This window comes from Python bivittatus, unplaced genomic scaffold, assembly GCF_059951505.1.
Source record: "Python bivittatus isolate LINGU-HERP-01145 unplaced genomic scaffold, Pbiv_v1 ctg000690_np1212, whole genome shotgun sequence".
Lineage (NCBI taxonomy): Eukaryota > Metazoa > Chordata > Lepidosauria > Squamata > Pythonidae > Python > Python bivittatus.
In genome coordinates this window covers 19,529,593-19,556,379 of record NW_028277096.1, presented here as the reverse complement: position 1 = coordinate 19,556,379, position 26,787 = coordinate 19,529,593, and the positions used below count along the sequence as shown (strand labels likewise).

The following is a 26,787-nucleotide window of genomic DNA, read 5'->3' as shown; positions in this document are numbered from 1 at the left end:
TTAGTTCCCAGATCAACAGTTTAATGGCACATCCAAGGAGCAAAATCACAGAAGAATCTACCAGTCAAATATGCACTGGGTTTAAAGTGCAGCTGTTACTTTAATTTCTTTATAACTTCACTGAAGTCCGACTTTGCTCCCAGCCAGGTCTGGAGGGAGGAGTACAAGAGAAATCAAAACCAACCAGCACCATTTATAATAAACTCTGAAGTTTATTATCTCTTAATTTGTACAAAGTTTAATGTAACCCAGAAGTTAGGTAGAGGGATCAGGGAAGAGAGTTATTCTGACCTCCACCTATTAATACAGTATTCTAATATTTTAAAAGTATTTATTATTCTTTCTTTTTTCTTCCCGGTGAAGATATCTGGTTGTTGACATTTTAAGAAACATTTTGAACAAAACAGCTGCATCTCGCAGGAATTTTCAAAATAACTGTTTAGATTTTTTAAAAATGCCCCAAGCACTATGTCAAGAACACTGACAGTGCAATAGAGAAAGTTTTAAAAACATAAAGTTCTCACTACATTAAAATGGATATTTGATAATATATCAATATAACTATGTGGCCATTAAAAAAGAATAACCCTGAAGATTTCTATCTAAGGGAAACAGATTTGTTGTATAGCAAATCTACAGCACCATTTTGAAATACATGTCATATAGACCATTTTTTAAAAAAATATGCACCCCCAAAACTAGCAGGATTGAAATTCTACAGGCTTCTGGGTTTAATAAGATTTAGAGCTGTACACGCTTCAAAAATGATTTGGAAGAACAGCTTTGAGCTCACACTGGTCCAAGCGCAGCACCTCTTTGCAATTAATTAAAGTCTGACTTTACTAAGGCTTCTGCAGAAGCATGGAAAAAAAATGCTGCTGCTTTAAGGTTCAACATAAACCAGTGGATTCCTTAAAGTAGCATTATTTAAAACCTTGTATGGAAACCTGGAAAATGTTGGGCTGCTTTACTGAATAGCAGAAAGGTGTGTGCTTAAAGCACTTCGGAATCATTTCCAAAGTGTGCACGACCCTTGTAAGATTTGCTTCCAGATTCTGAAAGTAAAGGATCAGATGATGAAGGGGGTGGGATCCCTTCACTGCACAAGGTTACTGGTTGCTATCAGGCCAAATAAGCTAGTGGAGGTAGCTTGGTTTCTACTATATGCATACAATCCCCAGAAATGTGAAAATGAGTACAGCTGTATTTTAATAAATGCATGGATTGAATGGGTGGGCCAGGACTCTACTTCGGCTCCTAGATAATGTCGGTGTGCGGAAGAAGCACTTTAGTTAGGGCCGTGCTTCTCTGGTTCTCCAGGAAGCATCCTAGGCAGGAGATACTACAAGACTTAGGGAGCAATAAATACAGGACAGATCAAGGGCCCAGAAGAACCCTTTCAGACTGAGAGCACTGCACGTTTATCGAGGAGAATCTGGTTGAGCCCAGTCATTACGCAAGTGTGGCTGTGTGGCCTGGTGTTGGCGTGAAGCAGTGGGGACTTCCTGCAGTGGAACTTGATGGAGCCCTGAGGAAAGAAAGATATTAGATTACCAAGGCATTATACAAATTAAAAAGACACAATAACTGCAAAACTCCATCCAGTGTGAAGTCAGTTAGCCAGTTATTTACAGTTAAGACCAACTGAAACACAGCTGGCCTACATGTCTAAAACAATGCCCTATGATACAGCAAGTGTGCAATCTAATTTTTTTATATTTATATATATGACAATGTAATACATATTCCATAAAATAAAACAGGTAGTAAGCTAGGAATGGCCAACATTTGAGCAAGGTGAGATAAACAGACTCTGCACTAACTCAGTACCCAAATGAAATGTTCTTTCACCCCCCCCCCTCTGTGTTTCAGAATGGTGAAATCAGCGTTGTGCTGTAGTGTCACAAGCCCCATCCCTTTTGTACATATGCTCTGGCATGGCACGCATGTCCAAAAGGAGGGGAGGTTGCATCGGAACGGTACAAGGCTGCTTTTGTCATTTTGGTAACAGCAAGAAACTTCTGCAGGCGCTTTGAGCTGCACGCAATAAGCAAGATTCTTGGTAAGACTAACAAGGAAGTTTTGGTTTTCTAACCGGTAATAAATCCAAAGCCCCCCTGAATCTTTTTTCATGTCTACTCAGCTGCAGTCCTTTGGCAGCAGAAGGATCCCATTTTCAGAGAGTGTAGTCCTTTGGAGTCCTTGGGGCTCTCTGAGCTCGGTTGTTTGCTTGCAGACGTGTCATGACCTGACTAGGCCACATCATCAGGGCAAGGGAGGGTGGGGTTTGCTCCCTGTTTATATACTGTAGCTTGCCCTGCCAGTGTTTTTGGGGGTGTGGTTTTCTCCTTGGTAGTTCCAAGTGTGGAGCAAACCCCAGACTCCCTCGCACTGATGATGTGACCTAGTCGGGTCATGAAACGTCTGCAAGCAAACCAGCAAGCTCAGAGAGCCCCAAGGACTCCGCAGTTCAACCCCGAGCTACAGATATTCTCTTCTAGTGCAGTCCTTACCTGCGGGGGAGCTCTGATGGAGCTGACACCTTGTGCAGGGAGCCTGGTCTCTGCCTTGTTCCAGCTTATCTTCTGTAAGACCTGGAGGCAAGTGAGGAGAGCAAGGTCTCTCTGGAACCCCTCCACCTTTGTTGGGGCGCTTGACAGAGCAAGACTGAGAGGCCAGAAGTGGATGATGGAATTCAGAGGCCAGGAAGTGCCCAGTTCTCTAGGAGCCTGGCCTGAGGAAACAGCTGCCCCAAGGACAGAGGGAAGGGGAATTTCTTCAACGGCATCCAGTTCTTCCGCAGCTATCAGAGCCATCCTGGCCTATGGAAGGGGGGTAAAAAGTACTCCAATTTATTCACCAAGTAAACATTGAGAAAAGGGAAGGTTTAATTCTCTTCTGGATTAAATAATCTGGACATGGTACAACTGCACAACCTCAAGCACACAATCATTGAAAAAAATATGAGATTATGGCAGTACTGTACACAATGATCAGGGAATAAAATAACCTGGAGGAGGGGGCAGAAACAGGGAAAGTAATAGTTAAGGTATTAGTTACAGTTTATCTCCAGGCCAAGGCAATGCAAGCCAAGGACAGTGAAAGAGGCCGACTTATTTTATAAAATTTATTCTGCAGCTTTTCCTATTTGCATCATTTAATTTTGCCGGACATGGGGAGGGGACGACATGGAGCTTCTTTAAATTCCCACAAATCTTATTTAGCTACAGAAGTGTCAGTAGTGTGTATGTGTGTGAAAAGGGAGAGGGGTGTCAAGCCATCATGACAAACTCCATCCATTTTGTGTGTCGTGATGTCACACACACACATGAAAGTAACCCTTTATGATGCTGTTTTCATCATCTTGAGGAAAGCCTCCAATTCTGCGGATGCCTCTACCCACCAGAGTTTGAGTCTTCACCAACATGCTTTAATGCATTTGCGGTCATGAGGACTAGAACCCTTTAAAAAACTCTTAAAAAAAAACCCCTTGCTTAGTTCTTTGCCCAGAACTGCAGCATGTACCTAGTTTTGTTTCCAGTTTTCAAAAAAAAAAAAACCCCAGATGATTTCTTACCTTGTTAAACTTGTTTCTCTTACCTTCCATTTCCTCCAGGCCCGTTTTATAATCCTAACAGCCTTACGTAACCTCTGGAAACGTTTCCTAGCTAGCCACTGGCGAATAGCTACCAAAAGAAAGGTAATAATGCATTAAGGGAATATACTTTCCAACTTTGGCAACTTTAAGAGGTGTGGACCTTAACATACTGACTCGGGAATTCTGGGAGCCGAGGTCCACGCCTCTTAAAGTTGCCAAGGTTAAAAAACATTGTGCTAGAGCAGTGTTGTCCAAACTTGGCCACTTTAAGATGAGTGGACTTCAACTCCCAGAATTCCCCAGCCAGCATGGCTGGCTGGGGAATTCTGGGAGTTGAAGTCCACTCATCTTAAAGTGGCCAAGTTTGGACAACACTGTGCTAGAGGGACACAAATGGAAACTCTCTTATACTAGGACAAATGGCTTTTCTGACTTCCTTGGGAAAAAGGAAGCATTTCCCTAATTTGGTCCCTCTAAATTGATATGTCAGAGTCTGAACTTGCAAAGCAGCCCTTTCACTCTGAACTACGTCTCCTCTCTCGAAGCATGTGTAGAAATTGTTCCAGACCCCCCAGTGTAAGCCCTCCATGCCACTTCCCCCTCACCTGACTGGATGACGGTGGCAGACTGCTTCTGCCTGGCGATCTTCCGCCTCCTAAACCTTCTCCAGCAGCACTGGATGCAGAACGCGTTCTCGGATAAGACAGAAGCCCTTTGAAATTCAAGAAGCTCCAGCTATGAAAAAGAGTGTAGAACAAAACAGACTCATTTGTTGGACCTGGGTGTAGCCAAAACGGATTCCTACTCCCCCCTCCTTATTATTCCCCAGAGTCAAGACTACATGCTCAGTGCTAAACTTCGCCCCCTCTTTCCTGGTTTACAAAAAATTATGCCAATCAAAAATGGTTTCATTTTTTTCTAGATTCAAGGCAGGTGGGGAGGAAGAATGTGAATGCTGAATCTAAGCCACTGAAGTGCTTTGCCCCCACCTGCCAGACCTGTTTTTCATGTCAAACTGCACACTCACTGTGTCCTCATGAGGGCTAGAAACTTGTGACGTTACAGAATCCTATCTTGGCAAAATTCACAGTGACTCCACCCCCACCCAACATTTTGCTTTCCTTTTCAAAACCCATTGGGTGCTTCCTACCATGGAGTTGGTCAAAAATACTTTGGTCTTGCCACAAAACGTTGATAGGCTGGGTGATTTGGCTTCTCCAGGCTTGACAGAAGAACTGCTGGGGTTCACCTGCTGAAGGATATCTTGGACCTTAGATTGCGAAGTGTCACCTTTCTCTTCTACAGGGGGTGTCACTGACCTGCCTGTAAGAGAATAAAGGAAAATAAAAACATTACAATGTTTTAAAATATTAGCAGTCACTGTGGGCCAAACTGCATGGGTTTCTATCTAGCAAGTACTAAGTAAAATAGGACAGTGTCTTGGAAATGGCAAAGCAGAGGATGATGTGAGATTTAAATGTGCCAGAGTCTATTCTCTCCCCTCCTGCATGGAATGGATGCAGCATTTATGGATTCTCTCTTTACTGAATCTACACAACACTCTTTAGTCTGGACTAAGCTGAGAATGTCCCTCTGAGAGCTCCATTGTTGAGTTAGGGAATTAGCCTTTCAATCTTGTTGAGGTTACAACGTCCATTATGTGTGACCACTAGTCATGTCAGATGGGAGTTCAGAATCCCAACATCTGTAGGAGAGTAGGTTCCCACACCACACTTGGACAGAAGAACTACAGAATACCCACCAACCTCCCCCACTCATCTTTTCCCCATAGCTGCTTTCCACCCAGTCAGACCTGGAAGTGACCCTCGGGCTCGTTTGGAGCACACAGAATTCCACCCAACTTCCCCTCCTGTTTGAATGGGGGCTACCAACCCATGTAGTTTGGCCCATGACAGGGGAGTCCTAATCTAAGCTTACCTCTTCTACTAGCCAGCCTTGTTCTGCTAAAGCAAGGAGAGAGGGGTGAAGTGTGTTGCTTGGAGAGAGAGAGGATGCCGTAGAGAGAAGCAATTTTTTGCAAGAGTGGAAGAAGAATCCAAGGAGAGCTAGGAAAACCAAAAGGGCAGTTGGAGAGATAGTGGACAACTCATTGAATAGATGACAAAAAAACAAAAACCAAACCAAACACCCAATAATCCCCCCCAAATTAGTATATTTAGGGGTTTATTAAAAAAAAAAGATGACAAAAGTGAACTATTTATCTACCAAAAAGGACCACTAACTCATTTGTAATTGTGGTTCTTCAAGCGATCATCTGTGAATTCATATATTTGGCTTCTGTGCCTTTTCAGAACTTTCCAGAGGTTAATTTTTTTTACCAGGAACTCATTCTGCTTGTATTCCATACATGCTCCTTGGTGGGACCCTTGCTAATCTCCTGGACCTTGAAATTTAGAAGGGTGAATTTACAGAGGATCACTCCAAGAACGAGACAGGTAGGTAAGTCATTGGTTCTTCATCATGGTTTCTGAGATTCACATATCCAGGGGATTATCTAGAAGCAGGTAGGTGCTATAAGGAGACAGAAGGCACAGCTGTTCTCCTGAAGCAACAAACACTGGGAATGAAAGTCAAGCTGATAGTACAGTAGATAATTGCATTTCAGTACCCACTTCATACAATTACAGTTCTTACAATTAAGAAAGAGCCAGTTTGGTGTTGTCATTAAGGCACCATGCTAGAAACTGGGAGACTGAGAGTTCCAGTCCTGCTTTAGGCACAGAGTCAGCTGGGTGACCTTGGACCAGTCACTCTTTCTCAGCCCTAGGAAGGAGGCAATGGCAAATCACTTCCAAAAATTCCTGCCAAGAAAACTGTAGGGACTTGCCAGGCGGTCACCAGGAGTCAAGACTGACTTGAAGGCATAAAAACAAAAACCAGAAAGGGCTACTGCCCTCATAAAATATCCCCCAATGGAAAGTCGGAATGGTTGTGTCATGAGACTGTACCCACAGTCCATTTGGAGAAACTCTGCAAGAAGATCATTAGATTCTTTCAAAGTCCTTGGAAATACAGGAACAAGTGCTGATCTCTCCAGAAAACAATGTTCTGCAAATCAAAGTGAACTGGTCTATAGAGGTTCACTGCAAACAAGGACTGTGCCAGCAAAGTTGAAGGATTCAAGACAAAATGCTGGTAAAACCAAGTCTTGACTTTACATGAAAAGCACAGATGGTCTATTTTAAGAACTATGGTATGGCATCTATCTCTCAGTCCTGATAGCTAAATTTGCCTTGGGCAACCAGAGACATGGAAAACTGGATGCTCAGGACTAATTATATCCAATGTCTCCAGTTTCTACCTGTGCTGACCAGTAAAATACTGCAGAGATGAATGAGGAAGAGTTTTCAGCCACGTAGGAGACCTGCAACTGACAATCCCAAATATGGCCAAAAGGAGGAGGAAAATAAATGTTTGGTACCAATCCTTGCCCACTGTCTCCTCTGCTGTCAAGGGTTCTCTTCCAGCATTGTTAATAACTGATTTTGGAACATCACCTCCACTAGTTGACTCATTAGTGAGCCAATTTTTGACCAGCAAGAGAACAGATCTCAAAGGAAGAAATGCCTCTGCATCTTCTAAGCAACTCTTGACTCTTTATTGATGGTGTTGTCTTGGGATCCCTGTTCTGCTTTGGCATCTTGACACTGTCAATTTTAAGCTCCAAACTTGCAAACTTAAGATTGAGGTTCACTATAACAGCCTTGTTTTCTCCACTGCTGTACTCCTCTGCTGTCTTTTGCAGCCTCAGCACTTGAATTTTAACATCATACATAGCATGGGACACCACTGAGGAATGTACTGATCACCATCAATCCCAAGATCTGGAGCTCTTACAGCCCATAGGTGGCTTTTTGTCCTATCTGCCTGCAAGATGCTACAGTTACTATCTGGATGCCCATGAATTTTTCCAAACCAATTAACCACAGGCTCAAGAACTCCCTCTGGCAGCTATAACTCCTTCTCTGGGCTGATAGCCATTAAGACACGATACTCATCAAGAGCACACTCACCTACCTCTTGTTCTGTCATTACTTAGCGCCCTTTTGGGTTGATCAGCCATTGCCATATCTGTTGAACCTACAGTTCCCTGCTCCTCCAATTCTGGTGGCTATTAAGAGGGGCCAACTGGGAATGTAGCAAAGCAGCCTGTTGATGTGCTTAATACCAACAGGTCACGGGGGAGAACTTTCCAAATCATCCATAGTTATCCCAGTGATCCTCCTTAACTCTCCTTTCTAGATACATAACGGGACTGTGAAGGAATGAAGCTGGAGTTGCTGTCTGCACTTGAGGAAAGCAGCTGCAGCCAGGCAGAAATGCTTCCCACTCCCACTTCCCCAAGGCTCAGCACAGCTCATAGGTTTTTCTCCCAAGGGGCACTAAAAGCTTACAGCCCCAGAAACCTGAGAGGAGATGGGCTCGCTCACTCACTCACTCACTCCCCCACTCACAGTTTACTCACACGCATCCATGCCGGTGTTCCAGGTGTCTGGCTAACTGAGCCACACCCGGGTGTTTTTAGGAACATGCCGTCGTCCATAGGCAGCCTCACCCCATCTAGGCCCTTTGCCTACAAAAGTGTGGGTGTATAGGAGAGAGACGATAACAACAAGCAGATGAGGAAGCAGGAAGCAATGTCTGGGGATGTACAACTATTACAGGCAGGCAAGAGGGTTATCAGTCAAGTGCCAGGACTACAAGCTATGGTAAGCAGCCCACTGTGGTGAGATTCCTGCCTGGAGCTTGGCTTAGAGCTTGCTCTGGAGCTCAGTAGCAACCAGAAGAGGAGCAACCATGCCGAGGCAGCACCCAGTCCCAGCAAGTACAAAAACTTTTGGAGGGAGGCAAAGGTTGCATTCCACTTTACAAACTTTTAAGACTTTCACTTGTTATAAGGTCTAACCATCAAAGACCTATTTACGTGGCTACATCAACTTGCAAAGCCTCAGAGGGTGGAGTTAACCCAGGGCAACAGGAAAAATGTGTGCTACAATGAAGTATTCTGTACAGTTTATTTATTTATTTATTTAATTAAACTTTTCAGCCGCCCATCTCCCCCCAATGGGGGAACTCTGGGCGACTCACAAGAGTTATCTTCTCGGCTGTGGTGTGTCCAGTCCTTGGAAAACGAAGAATCCTGATAAGGACCAAGAGTTCTGCTCATCATTTCTGAGTTCTTTGGATTCTTCTGTTTAATCGGCTCCCAAAATCATGTACCAAATTACAAACTACAACTGCTGACTCCTTTCCAAAGTACTATGAGCCTTTGATGATTTTCTTTGCAATTGGATGGTTCAGATTGTATTAAACAACACAACTGTCTGGTATATGAACAGGTGAAAGCACAAAATCGTTCTCAGTGTTGCCTCTCCTACAACTTGGGGACTCTATGCTGTCAACCAGTGATACATACAGTATGCTGACTGAGACATTCCCATAGACTGATTGATAATGTGCCATCCAGTCGGTGTTAACTTTTGTTGACTACACAGATAGATTTTCACCATGATGATCTGTCCCTAACCTGGTTCTTCAGGTCTTCTAATGGACAGAGCTTTTTACAATTAAGGACCACGATAAGTGTATAAAGTATGCAAACGCAATCATGGAAAGGTATGTTCTTTACCTATTCACTGTTGAACAGTTGAAAAGAATATTAACGAAATATTATTGGACCACAGAACTCAAAGGAACATGTTATTACTATGGTGAATGAAGAAAACTTAAGATTAATGGGAATCATGCCTAGGAACATGTGTACCTCTAGTGTTTCTGCATATATACAACTTCTCAGAACTATTATTTGTGACAGATGCTTAAGAAGAATGTTCTGCAGAATGTAACCCAACTTAACCCTACAGCATAATTCTGTATACTGTACTATGACTTCTGAAATCTGCAAATTCACAAATATTTCAGAAAATCCAAAAACAAAGGCAGGAATGTAAAGAAAAGAGAAAGTGAACAAAAAATTTAAAAAAATTGAAGAGAAACTTAAAGACTCTGAATGCACCAAGTTGATAAAGACAATTGATGTCAGAGATAGTCCATTCTATTACCAGAAGATGCAACCTTAAAGAACTTACCATTCTCTGTATCATGGGAAAAGCCATTTTCTTGATTGGACATGGCTTTCAGATTTTGTTTTTGTAATTTCTTCAGCAGTCCATAACGTTCTAAAAAGCTTCCAAAGGAAATCCTGCCCAGGAAAACAGGGAAAAAATGGTCTGGTACACCAACCCAATTTTGTGTACTTTGTATATGCGACTGATATGTCTTCATCTGATGGGATTAAATTAATTGTGGAAGCATAACTCTCTCTCTTTTACTCTCTCTCCACCCCCATTCCTCCACCTCCACTCCCTCAGCTATCCCTTTGCATCTGGCTCTGATTAATGATGGATCTTTCAGGTCCTCCTAAAAGAAACAATGATCACAGCCCTAAGAAAGCTGGTGGCATTTATGAAGGCCCTGACTATGATAAGGGGACACGCATATGCGTAGTTACTGCTGCATCTATTTTAACAATGAATGTATCCTTGGGCAAAGAGAGATTCAAAATCAGAGGACAGATTCCAAATCTGACAGCCTAGAAGTTGCTTTAAATAGCTCTATTCCTAAAGTTCAGGATGTTGTGAATGGGACCAGAAGGCTTGGAAGAATCCAAAAAATTTGCAGAACTACAAAATAGTATATAGTTAGAAAAAATACCAATAATAAACTAATAGTTTTCTTTGATGCTATCAGCTGATGCCAGGAATATCAGCTAAAAGTTGCTGTACAGCTACTAAGGCCACGTTAGCTGTATTAGTTTTAGAGTTAATTTGGATGTAAGCAAAAGGCCTCAAGTCTAAAATAAAACCCAATTACCCAACCTGCAAATAACAAACTAGTTTCTTAAGAGAAACTTTACATGTCTATTGTGTGTGGGTGTGCTTAGCTAATTTTATTTAAAAAAACACAAGAACGGGAGGGGAAATCCTCTCCCCCCACTGACAGCGCAACAGATGATGTTTGGGAATGAGATAATAGATAGAGTCTATTCTATTATCTCATCTCCAAATATTATCAGGGCAATGGGAGAAAAACGCAGAAAAAAGGCAAGTCACGAACGAGGAAAGAAATGCAAATATTTGAATAGCTTTACCTAATCGGAAAGCCAGCTGCACTGATGTTGACGGTTTCTACAATGCCACATGCCTCCAACTGATGCAGAACCTGGAAGGAAAAAAGGCTTTGAAGAACACACCACCCGAAGAACTGTGTCCCCTCTGGGGACCACCCTCCACGAGGGCTTCAGAGACAACAGGGTCTGAGAAGGGCAATAAAGATGATCAGCAGTGTAGAAACTAAGTTCTACAAAGGGAGATTGAAAGAACTGGATATGTTCGACCCTGAGAAAACTTGACCGACGGCTGATATGAAGACTACCTGAAAGGAGCTCCTAAGAAGGTCAACACTTCTCCCCTCTCATTCCAGAGCGCAGGACTCAGTAGAATGGATTTAAATTACCAGGAGGCAGAGTCCAATTGAATGTTAGAAAAAAAGTGCTAAGAGTAAGAGCAGTTTGACAGGGGAACCCATGACCCAGGGAAGGAGCATCGTCCCCTTCTCTGGAGCTGTTCAAACAGAGGCTAGAGAGCCATCCATCAGGGGTGCTTTAATTTGGATTCCTGCTCTGAGGGAGGACTAAATAGCCTTAACAGAGCTTTCCAGCTGTATTACTTGAGAGTTAGAGAACTACTTATGTTATTTCTGATATATGCTAAAAAGAGAGATTTGGAAAGGGGTTGTGGCATCAGCAAAACCAACAGATCCTTTATAAATATCCCTGGGCTGATGGGGTTATGCCTTAAGTTTGAAAGAAAGAAAGCAAATAAGGGAAGGGGTCCCCAGTGCAGAGGGCGCTTGACACCTTCACCATGTTCTCCTTACTTCTGATATTACCAACTGAGTGCCTAAGGCAGTGTTTCTCAACCGTGGCAACTTTAAGACGTGTGGACTCCAACTCCCAGAATTCCCCAGCCAGCAATGCTGGCTGGGGAATTCTGGGAGTTGGAGTCCACACGTCTTAAAGTTGCCAAGGTTGAGAGACCTTGGCCTAAGTGTTCCCCTTCTTTATAAATGTAGTTGGTGCAACCCTTAGTAACAGCTGCCAGGTTTGTAGCCTGTGTTACAAAAGGCTACTTGGGATAAGGTTTTCTTAATGGAATGCCCTCTGCAGTGAGGCTCGCCTGGCACCGTCTTTATTGCCCTTCAGCACCAGGCAAAGTTGCCTTATTTTCTCAGGTGTTTTTGTATCAGGATCTTAAATGTCTGTGTTGTTTAAAAGCTTCCTAATTACTCTTTCTGCTCTTAAGCTTTTATTTACGGACTACGGTTTTAACTATTGTTTTAGCTTTTAAAAAATCCCATTGTGATTTGGGATGTCCTGTAAGGTGCCCTGGGGAAAAAGAAGACGTGCTGTATTTAAAAATAAAAAAAAAGGAAATAAAAATCAGCGTCCAGGTCACCTCCTCTTTTCTGAAAAGCGCCGCCTTGCAGTCTGCGTTGGGCTTAATGCACCGGATGTAGTGTGGAGTGGTGCTGTGCAAGATCTCCATCAGCTGTTCGAGGGAACCCTGCAAGAGTATCAAGAGAAATGGGCCCTCAAGGCTTTTGCAAAAACTGGTCTGCAATGAAACACTGCAGCACAGCGCGTTCCTGCTCAAGGTTGCCATCTACTGGCCTGGCTCTTTCTAGGACACACCCCGATACATTCACTCTCCTGGTTTTATACATCCCTTCCCTCTGTAGCCAGCATTCTGTGCCTGCTAAACACATCTGGATCATGCACAAGAAGCCAGGGGACGCAGGGTGTGGCACCGTGTGAGCGCAGGGAGGCTGGAGGAAGCAGGGCACCACACCAGCGCAGAGAGGCTTGGGGGACTTACCAGAGCGACTTGTGACCTTCCCTGCTGGCTTTCCCATTGACTTTGCTTGTGGGAAGCCGGCAGGGAAGGTCGCAAATGGCGATCATGTGCCACGGGGTGCTGCCATTGTCCAAAGTGCAAGCTGATTGCCAAGCGCCCGAGTCACAATCATGTGACCACAGGGGTGGTGCAACAGCCGGAACGTCGAGGACCGGTTGTAAGTATCACTTGTTCAGTGCCATTGCAACTTTGAACGGTTGCTGAACGAGTGGTTGGTAAGTGAGGACTACCTGTACTTTAATTGTTTGCCCTCTACAGAAGACCAACCTGCTGCCCTCACCTGTGATCTTCTGTTCTAAGAATCTCACTTCTTCCTCCTTTTGTTTAACAAACACAGGTTTAGGGCTCCCTGTTGTAGGAGGAAAGCATGGGAAAAAAGAAGGCACAACCTAAATTGAAATCTGTAAATGGGATGAACCTTAAATTTTGAGACGACTGTGACAAGTGCAGGTTTTGCCTGAGTCTTCGTATCATTTTCATCAGGTTTGGGGTTCGTGGCCTCCGCAGGAAATAATTTCTGAAGCAAGGCATCCTGGGATTGTTGCAGCAATAGGACCAACTCCGGAGGAACAGGGTCCTATATTTTTTAAGAAAAACCAGAAGCAGGGAAATATCAGTCACCACAGTGAACTAGAAACATACAGAACAAGCCTGCAATGCAACTAAGTGTCATGGCAGGAAATGCTCCTGATAAAAATTCCAGTCCTTGCCCTCCCACCCACCCCCCTTAATTTTTCCTTCCTTCTCCCTTTATCATTGTATGGCTAACAATCATGCTGAGTCATCAACAAACTCCTATGAGCTTGCTCAAAGTGTTCTTTTCCTTAAATGTGTTTTTCCCCAGCCACTGGTTTATTTATTTGGAAATTTATAAGGTCACCGAACTCTACAATCAGTATGGGCAGCACACAATACAATATAAAAACCTCAAGCCCTAGAAGAAAGACACCCTGAAAAACAAACATACAGGGCCTACCGCTCTCTCAGTCAAGGCCTGGGGAAAGAAGTTTTCAAGGCTCTTTGAAACACAGCCAGGGTGGGGGCCCAATGTATCTTGGGGGGCTGATGATCCAAAGAACAGGTGCCACGATAGAGCAGGCCCACTTCCTAGGTCCCATCGAGTGGGACTGCTTAATGGATGGGACCTGGAGCAAGTCCACCTTGCTTGATTGTATAGGCTGGGCAGAAACCATGAAATACAGAAATGTTTCTGTGTGCCTAATGCTTTTTTAGCTTTATAAGCAACAGCCATTGCTGCAAAAGCATCAGAAAGGAAACATAAACCAACAGACAGAGATAAACCACCATTCATTTGTGCAGTTTTAAGATTTTCTGGGGATGATGATGTTATATTATGATTGGAGGAATTGTGGGAGAATTTTTTCCAGTCCCCTAGATAGGATGGTGTGAAAAAACTTTCAGATATATAAATAAATGTTATCTTCTGCACTTTTGGAGCCTATAAGGTCAGTAGATGATGATTTAAGTTTGTGTGGTTCCTTGTTACCAAAGATTTAAGCAGCATCTGCAGGGATCTTCTCTGAGGCAGCACCCTTCCTGTTTTTACAACTCACATTTAAAAGGCTGACAATCTTTTTTTTTATATCAGAAGATAATTAGGAATCAGAGAAAGGGAGACTTGAACTAAGTTTTGCTTCATTAAACACCTGAATGCTTTTTTTTATTGCCCATCCAGTAAACCAGTGTTGGCTGGCTGGGGAATTCTGGGAGTTGAAGTCCAATCATCTTAAAGTGGCCAAGTTTGGACAACACTGCAGTAAACCTATCAAAAGCTTTCTTTTATTTAACAAGTAAACAGCCGTGAAAAATTGCATCAATGGTGTTTGGTAATTGGCCACAGATTTTGGCCATCATTTGAGCAAAAAAAAAAAAGACTGAGGGGTCTGTGGTTTCCCTATCTCTGATTTAAATTAACAAACCCAAGGGATAACCAAACATACCTTATTCTTTTCTACCATACTCTCAACTCGATAGCAGACATTGCCGGCATAATGGGATACAATGAAGTTTGGCTCCTTCCTAAACTTGTCTCGGCTTATACAGGAGCTCTTGGACAGCGCAGTCTCAATCCGACTTTGGAACTGCCCGGCATTGGAGGACCAGTTAAGGCGACATGCCTGCCAAAGAAAAGAGAGACACGATGGAGGAAAGTTGACTGCAAGATGAGGAGGAGGAGGAAATCCAAAGCCAACCAAATTTAGAGATGAATATTTTGGAACAGTCCAAAGAGGGGGCAATCCAATGTTGTGGGGAAACCTCCAAGCCAAGGACAACATCTCTTTCCGTTCTTTCTGTCCAAGATATGGTTTGAAAAGTCTCCTGCCTCCATTATACAGAACAGCCCTCTCAGTAGCTCTGACATCTAAACAAACTGTCCAGCTGCAAAAACATTAGCTATGAATGTGCTTCCTTGGGCTGGATAGAAAAGACAGTCCCACAATCTTTCAGGCTCCAGACGCAGACGGCCCTGGCATCCATTCCCCTTGATGGCAAAACTCAGTGCTGGATTAGAGGTTCATTCCAACAATCCCCAGCCAGCTTTGGACCATGCTGACAGGGAATTATAGGAGCTGCAGACCATTGTATCTGACGTATTGCGTATTGCAGAAAGTTGGAGAAAGCTAATTTATATTGCAAATACAAAATGGCCTTTGTAAAATAACATCATATCCATCCTGTTTTTCAGCAGCACACACCAATCTCTTCCATCTCTCTATTTTATCCTCACCAACCATTAATCTCTGGGGCAGGTTCGCTGTTCACAATCACTTTCAATCTAAAATTAAATATAACTGGAAGTATATTACAGCAAGTGTTTCCAGTAATGTGGAGAAGTTTGTTTTCTACCTCCTTTTGTTCCCCTTCCAATGTTGGGCAGAGGCCTTTACATTCAGATCCTCTTTTTTAGCCTTTTAGATACCTTTTTTCTTATGTCTTATGCTACACTGATATTTTCTTGCAATGCCAGTTTAGCCTTTCCTGCTTTGGACTGTTTGGTGTTTTTAACAGATAGCTCTGATTATGTTTAAATGGATTTTATTTGTATTCTTGTGGTCATCACTCTGAGAGTTAATACATACGGGATAATTTCAAAAATCTTAAAAACCAATTCACTCCTTAATGCTATAGTGAACTTCAGCCTCTCAAGATTTAGTTCAGTGCTTCAATCTGCCATCTCCAACTTGACGACTCCAGATGGGTTGGCCAGGGCACTGTCATCCCAACACATCTGGAAAGATGGTCTCAATTCATGGACACTTGTTTGAAGAATGTCCCACAGGCTTTAATTGTGCTATTTGTCAAGGATGACCCCAGTTTCCAAAATCCTGTAGATAGGAGGCAAGTTGAGCAGCAGAAAAGGAAGTTTTGGACTGACCTCATTGAGCAAGGAGAAGATGCTAACAGGATTGCCCTCAATGGCGTCCAGACAGGTTTGATTATCCTGGTAGTTTACAAAGGACCATTCAAGACCTTCTTCAGCATACTCTTCCTGGAGGAACCAAAATCATACGGCAATAACGGAGGAGAGGAAGATGATTTCAATTTGCCCAAAGACGGATTGCTGCAGAAGAGCCACCTGAGAAAACTCATTGGCAAAGTGTTACCTGCTGCGCCTTCAGAAAATGACTGACAAAATGCTGCTGCAGTTTCTCATTAGCATAGTTGATGCACAGCTGTTCCAGGTGGTTTTCTGGAAAGGATTCAAAACCGTAAACATCTAGCAGACCTGGAAGTGGGGAAAGAAAAGGATATACCATCACCCTGGGAGCGCTATGAAAGCAGCATTTCTGCCCTGCTGTTCTTCCCAGGTGATGCTTCTGGTTGCATCTCAGTTTTGTGAGGTCAGAGGAAAGGAGACCAAGAAGTGCTGTTTCTCAATCACCACTGGCCACAGCCTCCCCTTGGAATTATGACCTGTCCCATCCTGCTTAATGTTACAGAACTGTTAAAGGCACAATTATTCCACAGAACATCCGGTGACTAATTAATTGTTCCATTTTTAAAAAATTTCAATTTAACTGTGGGGTTCCATTTTGGTCTTGTAGTTTGGTTGTATTATTTATTTTTCCATTATTATTATATAGTGTTTACAACTTTGATTTTAATTATGCTTACCATGGACGTTTTAACGTTTTACCATGCATGTTTTATTGGATTGCTGTAAGCCACAGGGAGCCTTTATTGATTAGTGGCATACAAATAGATTAAATAAATAAAAGCCTTTCCCGTTCCATAAATTTCCTGTATATTCCACATCAGGTTCAAAGGCCTGATCTACAAAGCTAATGAAGGAATCAGAAAGGGGGGGAAAGGAACAAATCAGCAGCAAATAAAGAAAAGAGTGGCTGCAAATAGGTTGTGAAGAAAGTAAGCTTCTTCATACTTGAAGAAGACTTACAGACTGTAGAGGTGCTTATTTTTGGCCAATCTGAAGCAGTCCAGTCCAGTCCATTCTACTCCACTCCACTTCCTATTCCATAACAGCTCCTACCATTCCTGATCAAAGAATCACAGACTGCTGGAAGGTCCCTCAGAGATAATCTAATTCAACCCCCTACCCAGTGCAGGAATCCACTGCTATAGCATTCCTGGCAGATGGCCATAAAGATGAGTCCACCTCCCTACCAGAGTCAGTCTGTTCTATCCCACTATGGCATAGTGATCACAGAACTGAATTAGGAGAGATCTGGATTTAAAGTCCACTCAGCCAGAAACTCACTGGGTGTCCTTGGGCTAGTGAAAGACAATGTTTAAGAACACCAAATCTAGATTGATTGATTGACTTTAAGGCACTTATATAGCTGCCTACATAACAACAACCCTGGGAGGCGTACGGAACAGTAAAAACAACAGAAATTCCCCAAGCATAAAATAAAATAAAAAATTATTAAAACTGTATTAAAAAAAACATGACATCCAGGGCAGCACTATCCCTTATGTCACACATCATCTTGCTGGGCTCCCGCCTCATCCTACCCCAATCAATGTTTGTGGGAACAGCCAGGTCTTCGAGGACTTCCAAAAAGCAAGGGGGGTGGGGGCCTGATGTATCTCTTGAGGAAGGGTGCTCCACAGGGCAGGGACAGCTACAGAAAAGGCTAGATGACAACATTTAAGGGAAGGGATCTGGAGACACCCATCCTATCTGACCTGGTGAGATGGGCAGATACCCTCAGGGAGGGATGGTCCTGTGAGTGGCCTGGTCCCATGCCATTTAGGGGTTTAATAGTAATAACTGGCACCCTGAATTGCACCCAGAAAGAAACTGGAAGATTCCGACTGCAGAAGGTTTAATGTGCAGAATATTATTTAATGTGGATTCTAACTAGTTCTGTCAGGAGCACGCATCCGAGATGGTCCCAAACAATACCTATGAAGTTGCTCCACGCGGACGTTGGGGCACAGATGCTTCCATTGATCACGGACACCAGCCAGTCAAAGATCCTACACGAAAGATGCACAAATGTGCCATTCTTATCACCCAGAGAGGCAGACATGCTTTTACACAGCAATAAAGGAGCCAGAAACACAGAAAAATAATAGGTTGTAGGTGTGTGTTATATGCAGGGCTGAAGACCCAGTCCAAAGCTAATTAGCCATGAAGGTTATGCTTTTCCTTCCAGGCTAGCCTACCTTCCAAGGGCGCTGCAAGGACAGAATGAGATTTTAAAGAATGGAACAGCAAGAGATACAGCAACTTAGACCTATCAGCTAAAGCCACAAGGACACATGGCATCTTAAAAAGTGATACAGTGAATAAAAGCATAGGCTGTTACAGCCATTCGATGGACATTTGATGCTTTTATGAAGCATCTAAGGACTTAGCTAGGGGACGCGGTGGCGCAGCGGCTTAATGACGCTGAAAGTTGCCAGCCAGAAATGGTCAACACTTCAGCGGTTCGAGCCCAGCTCCGCGCAGCAGAGCGAGCTCCTGCTTCCTCCCCAGCTCCTGCCAACCCAGCAGCTCGAAAACTTACGTGAGTAGATAAATGGGGACTCTCACCCCGGTGGGAGGAAAAATGCTGGTGGCACCTTGCAAAGGAGACGGGACCAGTTGCCGGTAATGCAGAAGCCGCGCACGCCCGGAAAAGGCGCGAAGCAACGGAAACCCCGCCTCCTGCGCTCACCAGCTGGGCTCTGCTCTAGGAAGGAGGCCATGGCAAACCACTTCCGAAACACCTTGCCTTGAAAACTGCAGGGACTCGTCCAGGCAGTCGCTACAGAATCGGTCACGATGGAGTGCAGATAAAAAAAAAAGACTTACCTGGCATAAATCACCTTGGCCAGACAGTCTCTTCTTGTTTCACACTCTGCCTTGAGACAAGGCTTCCTGAACACTTGCCGCTGTCTCCCAGCAGTTATCCTCCGGATCTTGAGCGTGTCCAACAACTGCTCCTCGGGCACTCTTAAAAGCCGGGAAGCAGTCCCTGCAAAGCCTTGTTTTAGAAGAACCATTAAAAAAACAAAACAAAAAGGGTCAGCCACTTTTCTGGCTAAATTTATGTTCTGCAATATAAAGCTTAGGATTGATCTACACAAAGCGACTATCATCCTAAAAATTTCCTAAGTCAGCAATCGTAAAATAGTTGATTTTGTATGCGTGTGTATGTGTGTGTATACACATACACACATACACACCATATATAAAAATTATATATATGGTGTGTGTGCGTCTACATACACATACACATACACATACATAAAGATCTGGCATGAATTCATATATACAAAGATCTGTTGGACGACTGATTGGGTTCACACATCATGCTATGCCATACTTTGCTGAATAAGCCCCATTGGCTGGTTTTGCATCATATTAAACATTAAATCATGATTTACAATGATGGCTGGGCCAAATGAAACAAACCATTTTATGACATAGCAGAATGAGTAAACACAGTAATTGTTTCTTCAGTATTAGCAGATATGGCCTAAGATGTAAAGCGACTGAACTTAGTTTTGGCATCTCTACTCACTTTTTAAAAACTAGAATCCCTTGATCTATTCATCCGTTTTAAAGAAGCATCAATAATTCAGGACTTCTCAGTGCAGTCTTCCCCATCAACCAAGCAGAGAATGCCATTTTAATGGGAAATATGGGTAGTCCTCAGGTTATGACGGCAACTGGGACCAGGATTGCTGTTGCTAAGCAATGCAGTTGTAAAGCACGATGTCACATGACCGCACTGTTTAGCGACAACAATCCCAGCAATCCTGGCTGTGATCATATCCCCGAGATGTGTGGGTTGTTAAGCAGGAAGTGGCGGGAGTCCCAGGTAAGGAGTGTGAGGATGCTGTGGGGGGAGGTGCTGTGGGGGAGGCCTGATCCAGGCTGTGTGTGAATGCAGGGATGCCAAGAAAAGGAGGCCGTGGGTCGGTGCAAGCACAAGGAGGCCAGGGCAAGCAGGACACAGCGCTGTGTTGAAAGGAGGCTGCAGCACCGCATAAGCACAGGAAGGCTGGGGGCGCTTATCAGAACTTGCAACCTTCCCTGCCAGCTTCCCCATTGACTTTGCTTGTCGGAAGCTGGCAGGGAAGGTTGCAAATGCAATCACGTGACTGCAGGAAGCTGCGACCGTCATAAATATGAACTGATTGCCAAGCGCCCGAATTGTGATCATGGGACTACGGGGGTGGTGCAATGGCCGGAACTTCAAGGAGCAGTCCTAAGTACCACTCATTCAGCATAGTTGCAAATTCAAATGGTCATTGAATGAGTGGTTGGTAAGTGAGGACTACCTGTAAACCGCTTCTCAAGTGGGATTACTCTGCACGGTTTGGCTACACTCCCATCATTGCTGATCACTGACTCTGCTAATAGGCAGAGGACAATAGGCATTGTAATCCAAAGCATCTAGAGAGAGACTCAGCTTGGGAAAAACTGGATTAAGGTATATTATGTGACTGAAAGTTTGTGTTCACAGGCAAAGCCAAAACTACATTGAGAGGGTTTTATGCTCCCATGACAGCTACAGATAACTGATTGGTCTGAGAACGGTGGACTGGGTCTTGGGTGCCTCACCTTTGGCCAGGTCTTCTAACTCACAAGGTTGTGACTCATCCTCTGACTCGCAGAACTGGATATTGCCCAAATGGAGAAGACCAGCTAGTATCTGCAAGAGAGAGAGAACCGGTTGGTTTCTCCCTGTTCTGCACGGGTGATGCTTTTTGGCTAAATAAGGATCCATACTCAGAAACTGAGTTTACTGTAAAGACCAGAAGATTTGAAAAGAAATCCATGCTAGCACAAGAGCTCCATATCTGAACACAGACGAAAATGGCATGAAGTCATGCTGCTGAAATTCAAGACATGTTAAATTACCTTCAGAGATTGTAGGTGGCCTTACAAATCCTATCAATCAATCCAACTGCTATTGAGCCAAGGTTTAACTGACCTTAAAAACATTATTCTGGGTGAAACGATCAATACCCAAGTGGGTCATGGCCTCCCGAGTCACATCAAAACAGTCTTCTACAAGACAAAGAGACATTTGTTAGATGGAGATGCTTCATCTTTCCCCAAGGCAGCATTCTGAAGATGAGGTGGCTCTGATGCAGTCCCAAACTATGATTTGCAAGGCCTAACAATGATTTGCTGCAACAACTGAACCAATGGTCTCTGATAATATGCACTGGCATGAAGTCAGAACCAACCTAGTCAGGCCAAACCTTCTCAAGTGCAAGAACAGAATTTAAGAGGTGAAATTGCAGGTAGGGTTTCATTCTTGATTCTGCCTGCTTCAAAAAATGGGCAGGACCATGAGAAATGGATGGCACGGAGACAAAAGCAAATTTAATTTTGCTTTCGTGAAAGGCAGAAAATATTATCATTTTCCCTGTATTTAAGGATTTTCCTCATCTCTCACATTAAACTTTGAAATTCTGGAGCCCTTGGGCTTCAGGTTGCACATCCAGGCAGTACTGAAAGAATTTTCTAAGAGGAAACCAAAATCCCAGGGGACGTGCTAGGGACTAAGCTCCAATTAAATAATCCTACTGAACCGCCTCAGCAATTATATAAAATCATTTCAAATGAATATGATTGAGAGTAAAAAAAAGCATTTAAAGGAAAGATTTGACACTGTATGAGTCCCTTATTATCTTTGTTTGAATGCTAGTCTAGAATTTCTCCAGCATTTTTCATCTAGTGCTCTTTCCTGTAACAGAGCAATCTAGCTTAAGGAGATTATATTGTATTAAATTCTATTTACTGAGGCTTCTAGCCAATCTCCTCCCTTTCTCTGAAGAAGCCTAAGGGTCTTTACAAGATCTGGGTTTTCAAATGCCACCTTCTAGAGTCTTTTCAGAATTTGGAAGCCAACAGAAACGCGCACTCTCCAGAAGGTCCCATTCTCGTCGCTCGTCCTGCGTGGCACCTTTTGAAATCTGGAATGTAAGAAAACAGCTTGGCAATTTCCCTCAAACCTACATTAGTATCCTAGGTACTAACCAGGTTCATCCTCAAACAGCTGCATTTACAGAACATGCTGAATGTGCTTACTGAACTAATCCATTTACTGAGTTTGTACAGTGAAGGTAAAGTCTTCTCTAAGTTGAATTTGGCAACTTCTAGCTTACATTCCTGGGATCTCCTGGTGGTCTCCTATCCAAGATCTAACCAGGTCTGAACCTTCTTCATTTTTTTAAGGTCAGCCAATACCAACTAAGTGGTGCCACCTGCTGGGAACACAAACAAACCAAACAAGCAGTACAACACACCACCCTCTGCATCCAAGGTTAATACTAATCACGCATATTATATTGAGAGAACACACCCACTAGGTTGTTAAATGAGCGTAACGCAGCTATGAAGTCATAAACTCATAAGCCGTCATGGGATTTGGTTATGGCTTAGCATAGTGTATGACTCCACATGCTGTGGCAGTAATTATGGTGTATAATATAAATACTGTAGCACCTTGTGTAAAGCTCCTGAATTATGATTTATTCTCTTAACAATGGATCAACAAAACATGGCCTAGTATAGGATTAATATTTAATGCAATTACAGGGTTAAGCACTACAGATATGTTTCATAGGTACCTACTAGCTAAACTTAAAAGTAGGAATGGATCTGGTTAGTACTTGGATGGGAGACTACAAGGAAATCCCAGAACTACAGGCTAAATTGGGAAGTTATAAAAAGAAGACAATGGCAAATCCCTTCTGCATCCCTGGCACAGCTAAATTTGCAATGTTCCTAGAAGTCAGGCTCAATTCAAAGAATCTTTACCTTTACCTAGATAGCTTGCCAGGATAATATGATGACGACGATGACAATGATGACGATGATGTTGGTTGGTCACACAGTCAGCCAGATGTTTAGACTGGATTTGGCATTTTTATCCACCTATCCAGTCCTTCCCAAGGACCTGGGATAGGCAGATGTTGTTTGATGGTGTTAAAGATATCATTGCTGGATGGATGGACGGACGGACGGACAGATAGATAAAATAGGAGGCAGGAGTATTGGGAGGCAGGAGTATTGACCAATATATACAACACAAGGCAGTGAATATATCCAATACTCCTGCCTCCTATTTTCCCCACAACAATTGAAGCAAAAGGGTTGTTCCATTAAAAAAAAATGTGTATTATTCAGACTGAGATCCTCAGCAACACAGCAGAAATATTTTCTGAGCATCTTTATATTGGTGTACACATTAAAAAACGGAAGCCATTTACTCAAATGAAATGAACACAACACAAGCACAAACCTGATAAAAAATATGGAAATTCCTTTCCTGTGGGGCTTGATAAGCAACTCTTGTTTTCTCCAGCAGAAAAGTCTGAATGGAGGCACTCGTCAAAAGCTGATATCTGCAGAACAGTAGTTTAAAAACTTTTAGATTTGTAGACTTTAAGAGCAGTGGAGGATCAGCAAAACTAAATGCCCCATTCTGGCCAAGCAAAAGGCCTTTCCTCCTATATAGGCTTTCCCAACCAATGGATATCAAAAAGCAAGGATTACAACTTCAAGAATGCCAACCAATGGCCATAATGGCTGGGAATTCTGGGAGATGTAGTCTCAACGTATTTGATGGGCATTCAGGAAAGCGTGCATCCAAAATGGATAGGATGGTACATGCCACACACGATGCAAGCCCTGCCCTTCTATCTTGATGCTGCATTTGCTATCTTCCCTGTTTTGATCCCACCCCCTGGATGCAATGCACCTGTCCTTGCCCAGAATACAGCATCTTGTAAATATATTACTCCAGAGCTGCAGACTGGACTGGAACTCAAATCCACTGATTTTTCAAAAAAATAAAAATAAAAATAAAAATTGTGGAAGAAATCCTTGAGATCACCAGGAGCTGAACCTGAGAATCTATCTTTTAAACCTTAAATCTGAAACTTGATCACTGCCTAAGTTAAAAAAGAGTATCGCTATATGGGTGAGCTGACAATACCTATTTAAGTGAAGCTGGATGTATTTCCCAAAGCGGCTGCTGTTGTTATTCCGAAGCGTACATGCGTTTCCTGTGAAATTAACAAGAACTGGCAGTATGCAAGACACAAGTGTCTATCGCAAAGGTTAAAGGAATTAAGGGAAAAGGGAGATTCACAGGCCTTGTTCAGGCATTATGCTAAGATGCAGGGGAATTTGGCTTAGCTAGCATGCTGTGTGAACTTGGCTGTGGCTTGTTTTGGGGGTGAGTGACTTGAGCTCCAGCCTCTTCTGGAGCCTCTCTAGCTAATATTGCTGAAAATAGGTTGCATCGTTTCTGACTATTCAAGGCAGGAAAATAGTGCAAGGCCAGAATTGGATTAACGTTTTTTTTTTTTTAAAGGAATCCTCCCTGCCCCCAAACCAGGCTTATCCAGTTAGCCTAACTGCCTCACATCTTGTGGCCCTCAGGGTCCCCAAAGATGTTAAACATGGCCACTCTTATTTATAACTTAGTGCCTTGCATGAATCAACCAGTTGTGTGGGGTTTTTTTTGGACAAAATGTAGCTTAGGGCAATGTGCAAACCCAGTCATTCTTCTTTACTCATGACTTTGTTCAGGCAACTTTCGTTGGGTATATCAACTTTACAATCAGCTGGAAAAAGTAAATTCAAGAACTATGCCCTGAGCAGTATTTTTAAACTAAGAAGTTTCTGCTTTTTCACAGGTGTCTGGGCAAAACATGCTGCAACACAAACTTACCCCTTTTATTACAATTACATTACAATATCGCAACCAAGTACACAAGGGGCAAAGCTTGTTCTATGTCGTGACAATGTATGTTTTGTTATTCCAATGAAATCTTAGCTCAGTGCTTCCCAAACTTTTTTCTTCATTACCCCAAAAATGGTCGTAACTCGAGGACTACCTGTATTATAAAAAAAATATCGCTGAATGAGCTTTATGTCATTTCAACAAATTACCATAGGTAGTTTCATTGATTTTCATTTTAAAAGGAACACTTTGGGAGATTTTGGAGTATACTTTAGTACACCGGGCAATCTTTAAGTCAATTTAAATGTCCCTGTTGTGATGGGTAAGGGGCTTGTGTGTCATTACCCAAAGAAAAACTACTTTTACCCAATTTGGGGTAATTTACCAAAGTTTGGGAAGCACTGTCTTAGCTTGTTATGGGCACCTCTGGGTATTATGGTCTGGCAGGGTTTGAATAGACTAGACCAGTGTTGTCCAAACCCCATGCTGGCTGGGGAATTCTGGGAGTTGAAGTCCACTCATCTTAAAGTGGCCACATTTGGACAACACTGGACTAGACGTATGGTTTATCAGAGTTGGATTGTTGCATGAGATAGAGCGAACATTCTGTTCATTAAAAAGGTCATCTTTACCAAAAGCTTCCATGACCGGGTTGGAGTCCAACACCCTCTGCTCTATCCTCTCCACGGTTATGTTGCCTTCCGAGATGTCAGATGAAGCCGCAACAGTTGCATAAAATCTCATCAGGCAGCGGGATGTCCATGTCTAAAAACACAGCCCTGAGTATAAGCCATTGATTTCTTCTACCCCTGAGAATATCTCAGGAAGACGTTGGTGGGAAAGAAGAAAAAGGCTGCTTTGATAAGGCCTAATAGGGAGTAGGGAAATATATATTTAATATATGGAATTGTTCACCTGTCTCAGTGAATTGTAGAGGAATATAAGGGCAATGCTATTTAAACACCTATACGTTCTGTGGCATCTGCAACCAACTGTGATGATGCTGAAGTGACAACATGCGTGTGGTGACATTGTCATCTAAATGGTGCCATTAGGTATTTATGTCTTGACATCTGGCTCAAGAATGTAAGGGATGTCATTTGTGGGATGATGTTGTCATGCACATTTTACCATTTGCTCCCCAACGTCCAGCTACAAATTACACAAAATAGCCAATTCTGCATCTTCCCAGATTAGAGCTCTTCCAGCTTTCAATCAAGCACCGTAAGATCTGGATTCTCTCTTTAATCCTGATTCAGTAACTACAGTTATGCAGATGCAAGAGCAAACTGTGGTTTCCTCAAGACCAAAAATGCTTTAAAACCCAAAGCTTTAACCTCTAACATGGAAGAATGGGTTAGACTGAAGCGAGGTCAAAAGATCTGCTAGTCACACGCATATGCAGGTCAATTCAACCAGAGATGAGTGTGCAAACTGCCTTTCCCCAGAACACTTTTAAAGAGATCTCAGCTTACCTTACCAGCGCCACTTTCCCCACTAACAATTATGGACTGATTGACTAGTGGAATCTGGCTCTGGACATTTCGGTAGCTTTCTTCTGCTACCGTGAAAATATGAGGCTTTAATTCCTAAGGAAGAGAAAGTACACAAGCCGTTGGGAAGAAAAAATTGAAACAGACAATTCAGTAACAGACTGCAGCTTTTTCAGCAAAAGGAACTCAGTGGTGGCATCTGCGGGAGGGTGGTGTAAGTGGTGCCACAATTGCCATCTTGCCTGTTTTGACACCCCCCCCCATGGACACAGCTGGACCTGAGACCTGTAGACCAAACACCAGGATGAACCAGAGCTGGAAAGGTACAGAAGCTAAAGCCGGGGTAAGCCACAGAGTGCTCATGCGCACAAACACACCCATGGAAACATTCCTTGGTGCCCGCCAATTCTCTGTCTTCTGGACTCCAGCAGTTGTTATTGTAGCTTTTCTCTGAACTGGGATGCCCTTCGAACGGTCACTCACGCCCTTGTTATCTCCCAGATAGACTACTG

The 26,787-nt window shown here is 43.1% G+C and overlaps 1 protein-coding gene across 2 annotated transcripts in view; it reads right to left on the bottom strand.

Moving 5' to 3' along the window:
• The window catches only part of MYO19 (myosin XIX), a 35,581-nt gene continuing 8,794 nt past the window's right edge, over positions 1-26,787 (bottom strand). Inside the window, exons 4-24 of one of the 2 annotated variants that reach the window (XM_088152206.1) lie at positions 26,258-26,371; positions 25,415-25,547; positions 24,030-24,099; positions 23,334-23,436; positions 21,906-22,002; positions 21,012-21,088; positions 20,639-20,729; positions 18,881-19,052; positions 17,987-18,060; positions 16,221-16,342; positions 15,992-16,105; positions 14,556-14,732; positions 13,013-13,171; positions 12,136-12,243; positions 10,770-10,840; positions 9,709-9,821; positions 4,749-4,921; positions 4,204-4,333; positions 3,601-3,686; positions 2,514-2,822; positions 1-1,528 (exon numbers count right to left, since the gene is read on the bottom strand). In XM_088152206.1, coding sequence (XP_088008332.1) covers positions 1,400-1,528; positions 2,514-2,822; positions 3,601-3,686; positions 4,204-4,333; positions 4,749-4,921; positions 9,709-9,821; positions 10,770-10,840; positions 12,136-12,243; positions 13,013-13,171; positions 14,556-14,732; positions 15,992-16,105; positions 16,221-16,342; positions 17,987-18,060; positions 18,881-19,052; positions 20,639-20,729; positions 21,012-21,088; positions 21,906-22,002; positions 23,334-23,436; positions 24,030-24,099; positions 25,415-25,547; positions 26,258-26,371 — 2,622 coding nt within the window. In that variant the 3' untranslated portion in view covers positions 1-1,399. The remainder of the gene's footprint in view (positions 1,529-2,513; positions 2,823-3,600; positions 3,687-4,203; positions 4,334-4,748; positions 4,922-9,708; positions 9,822-10,769; positions 10,841-12,135; positions 12,244-13,012; positions 13,172-14,555; positions 14,733-15,991; positions 16,106-16,220; positions 16,343-17,986; positions 18,061-18,880; positions 19,053-20,638; positions 20,730-21,011; positions 21,089-21,905; positions 22,003-23,333; positions 23,437-24,029; positions 24,100-25,414; positions 25,548-26,257; positions 26,372-26,787) is intronic. The other variant, XM_088152207.1, reaches the window with a different exon arrangement.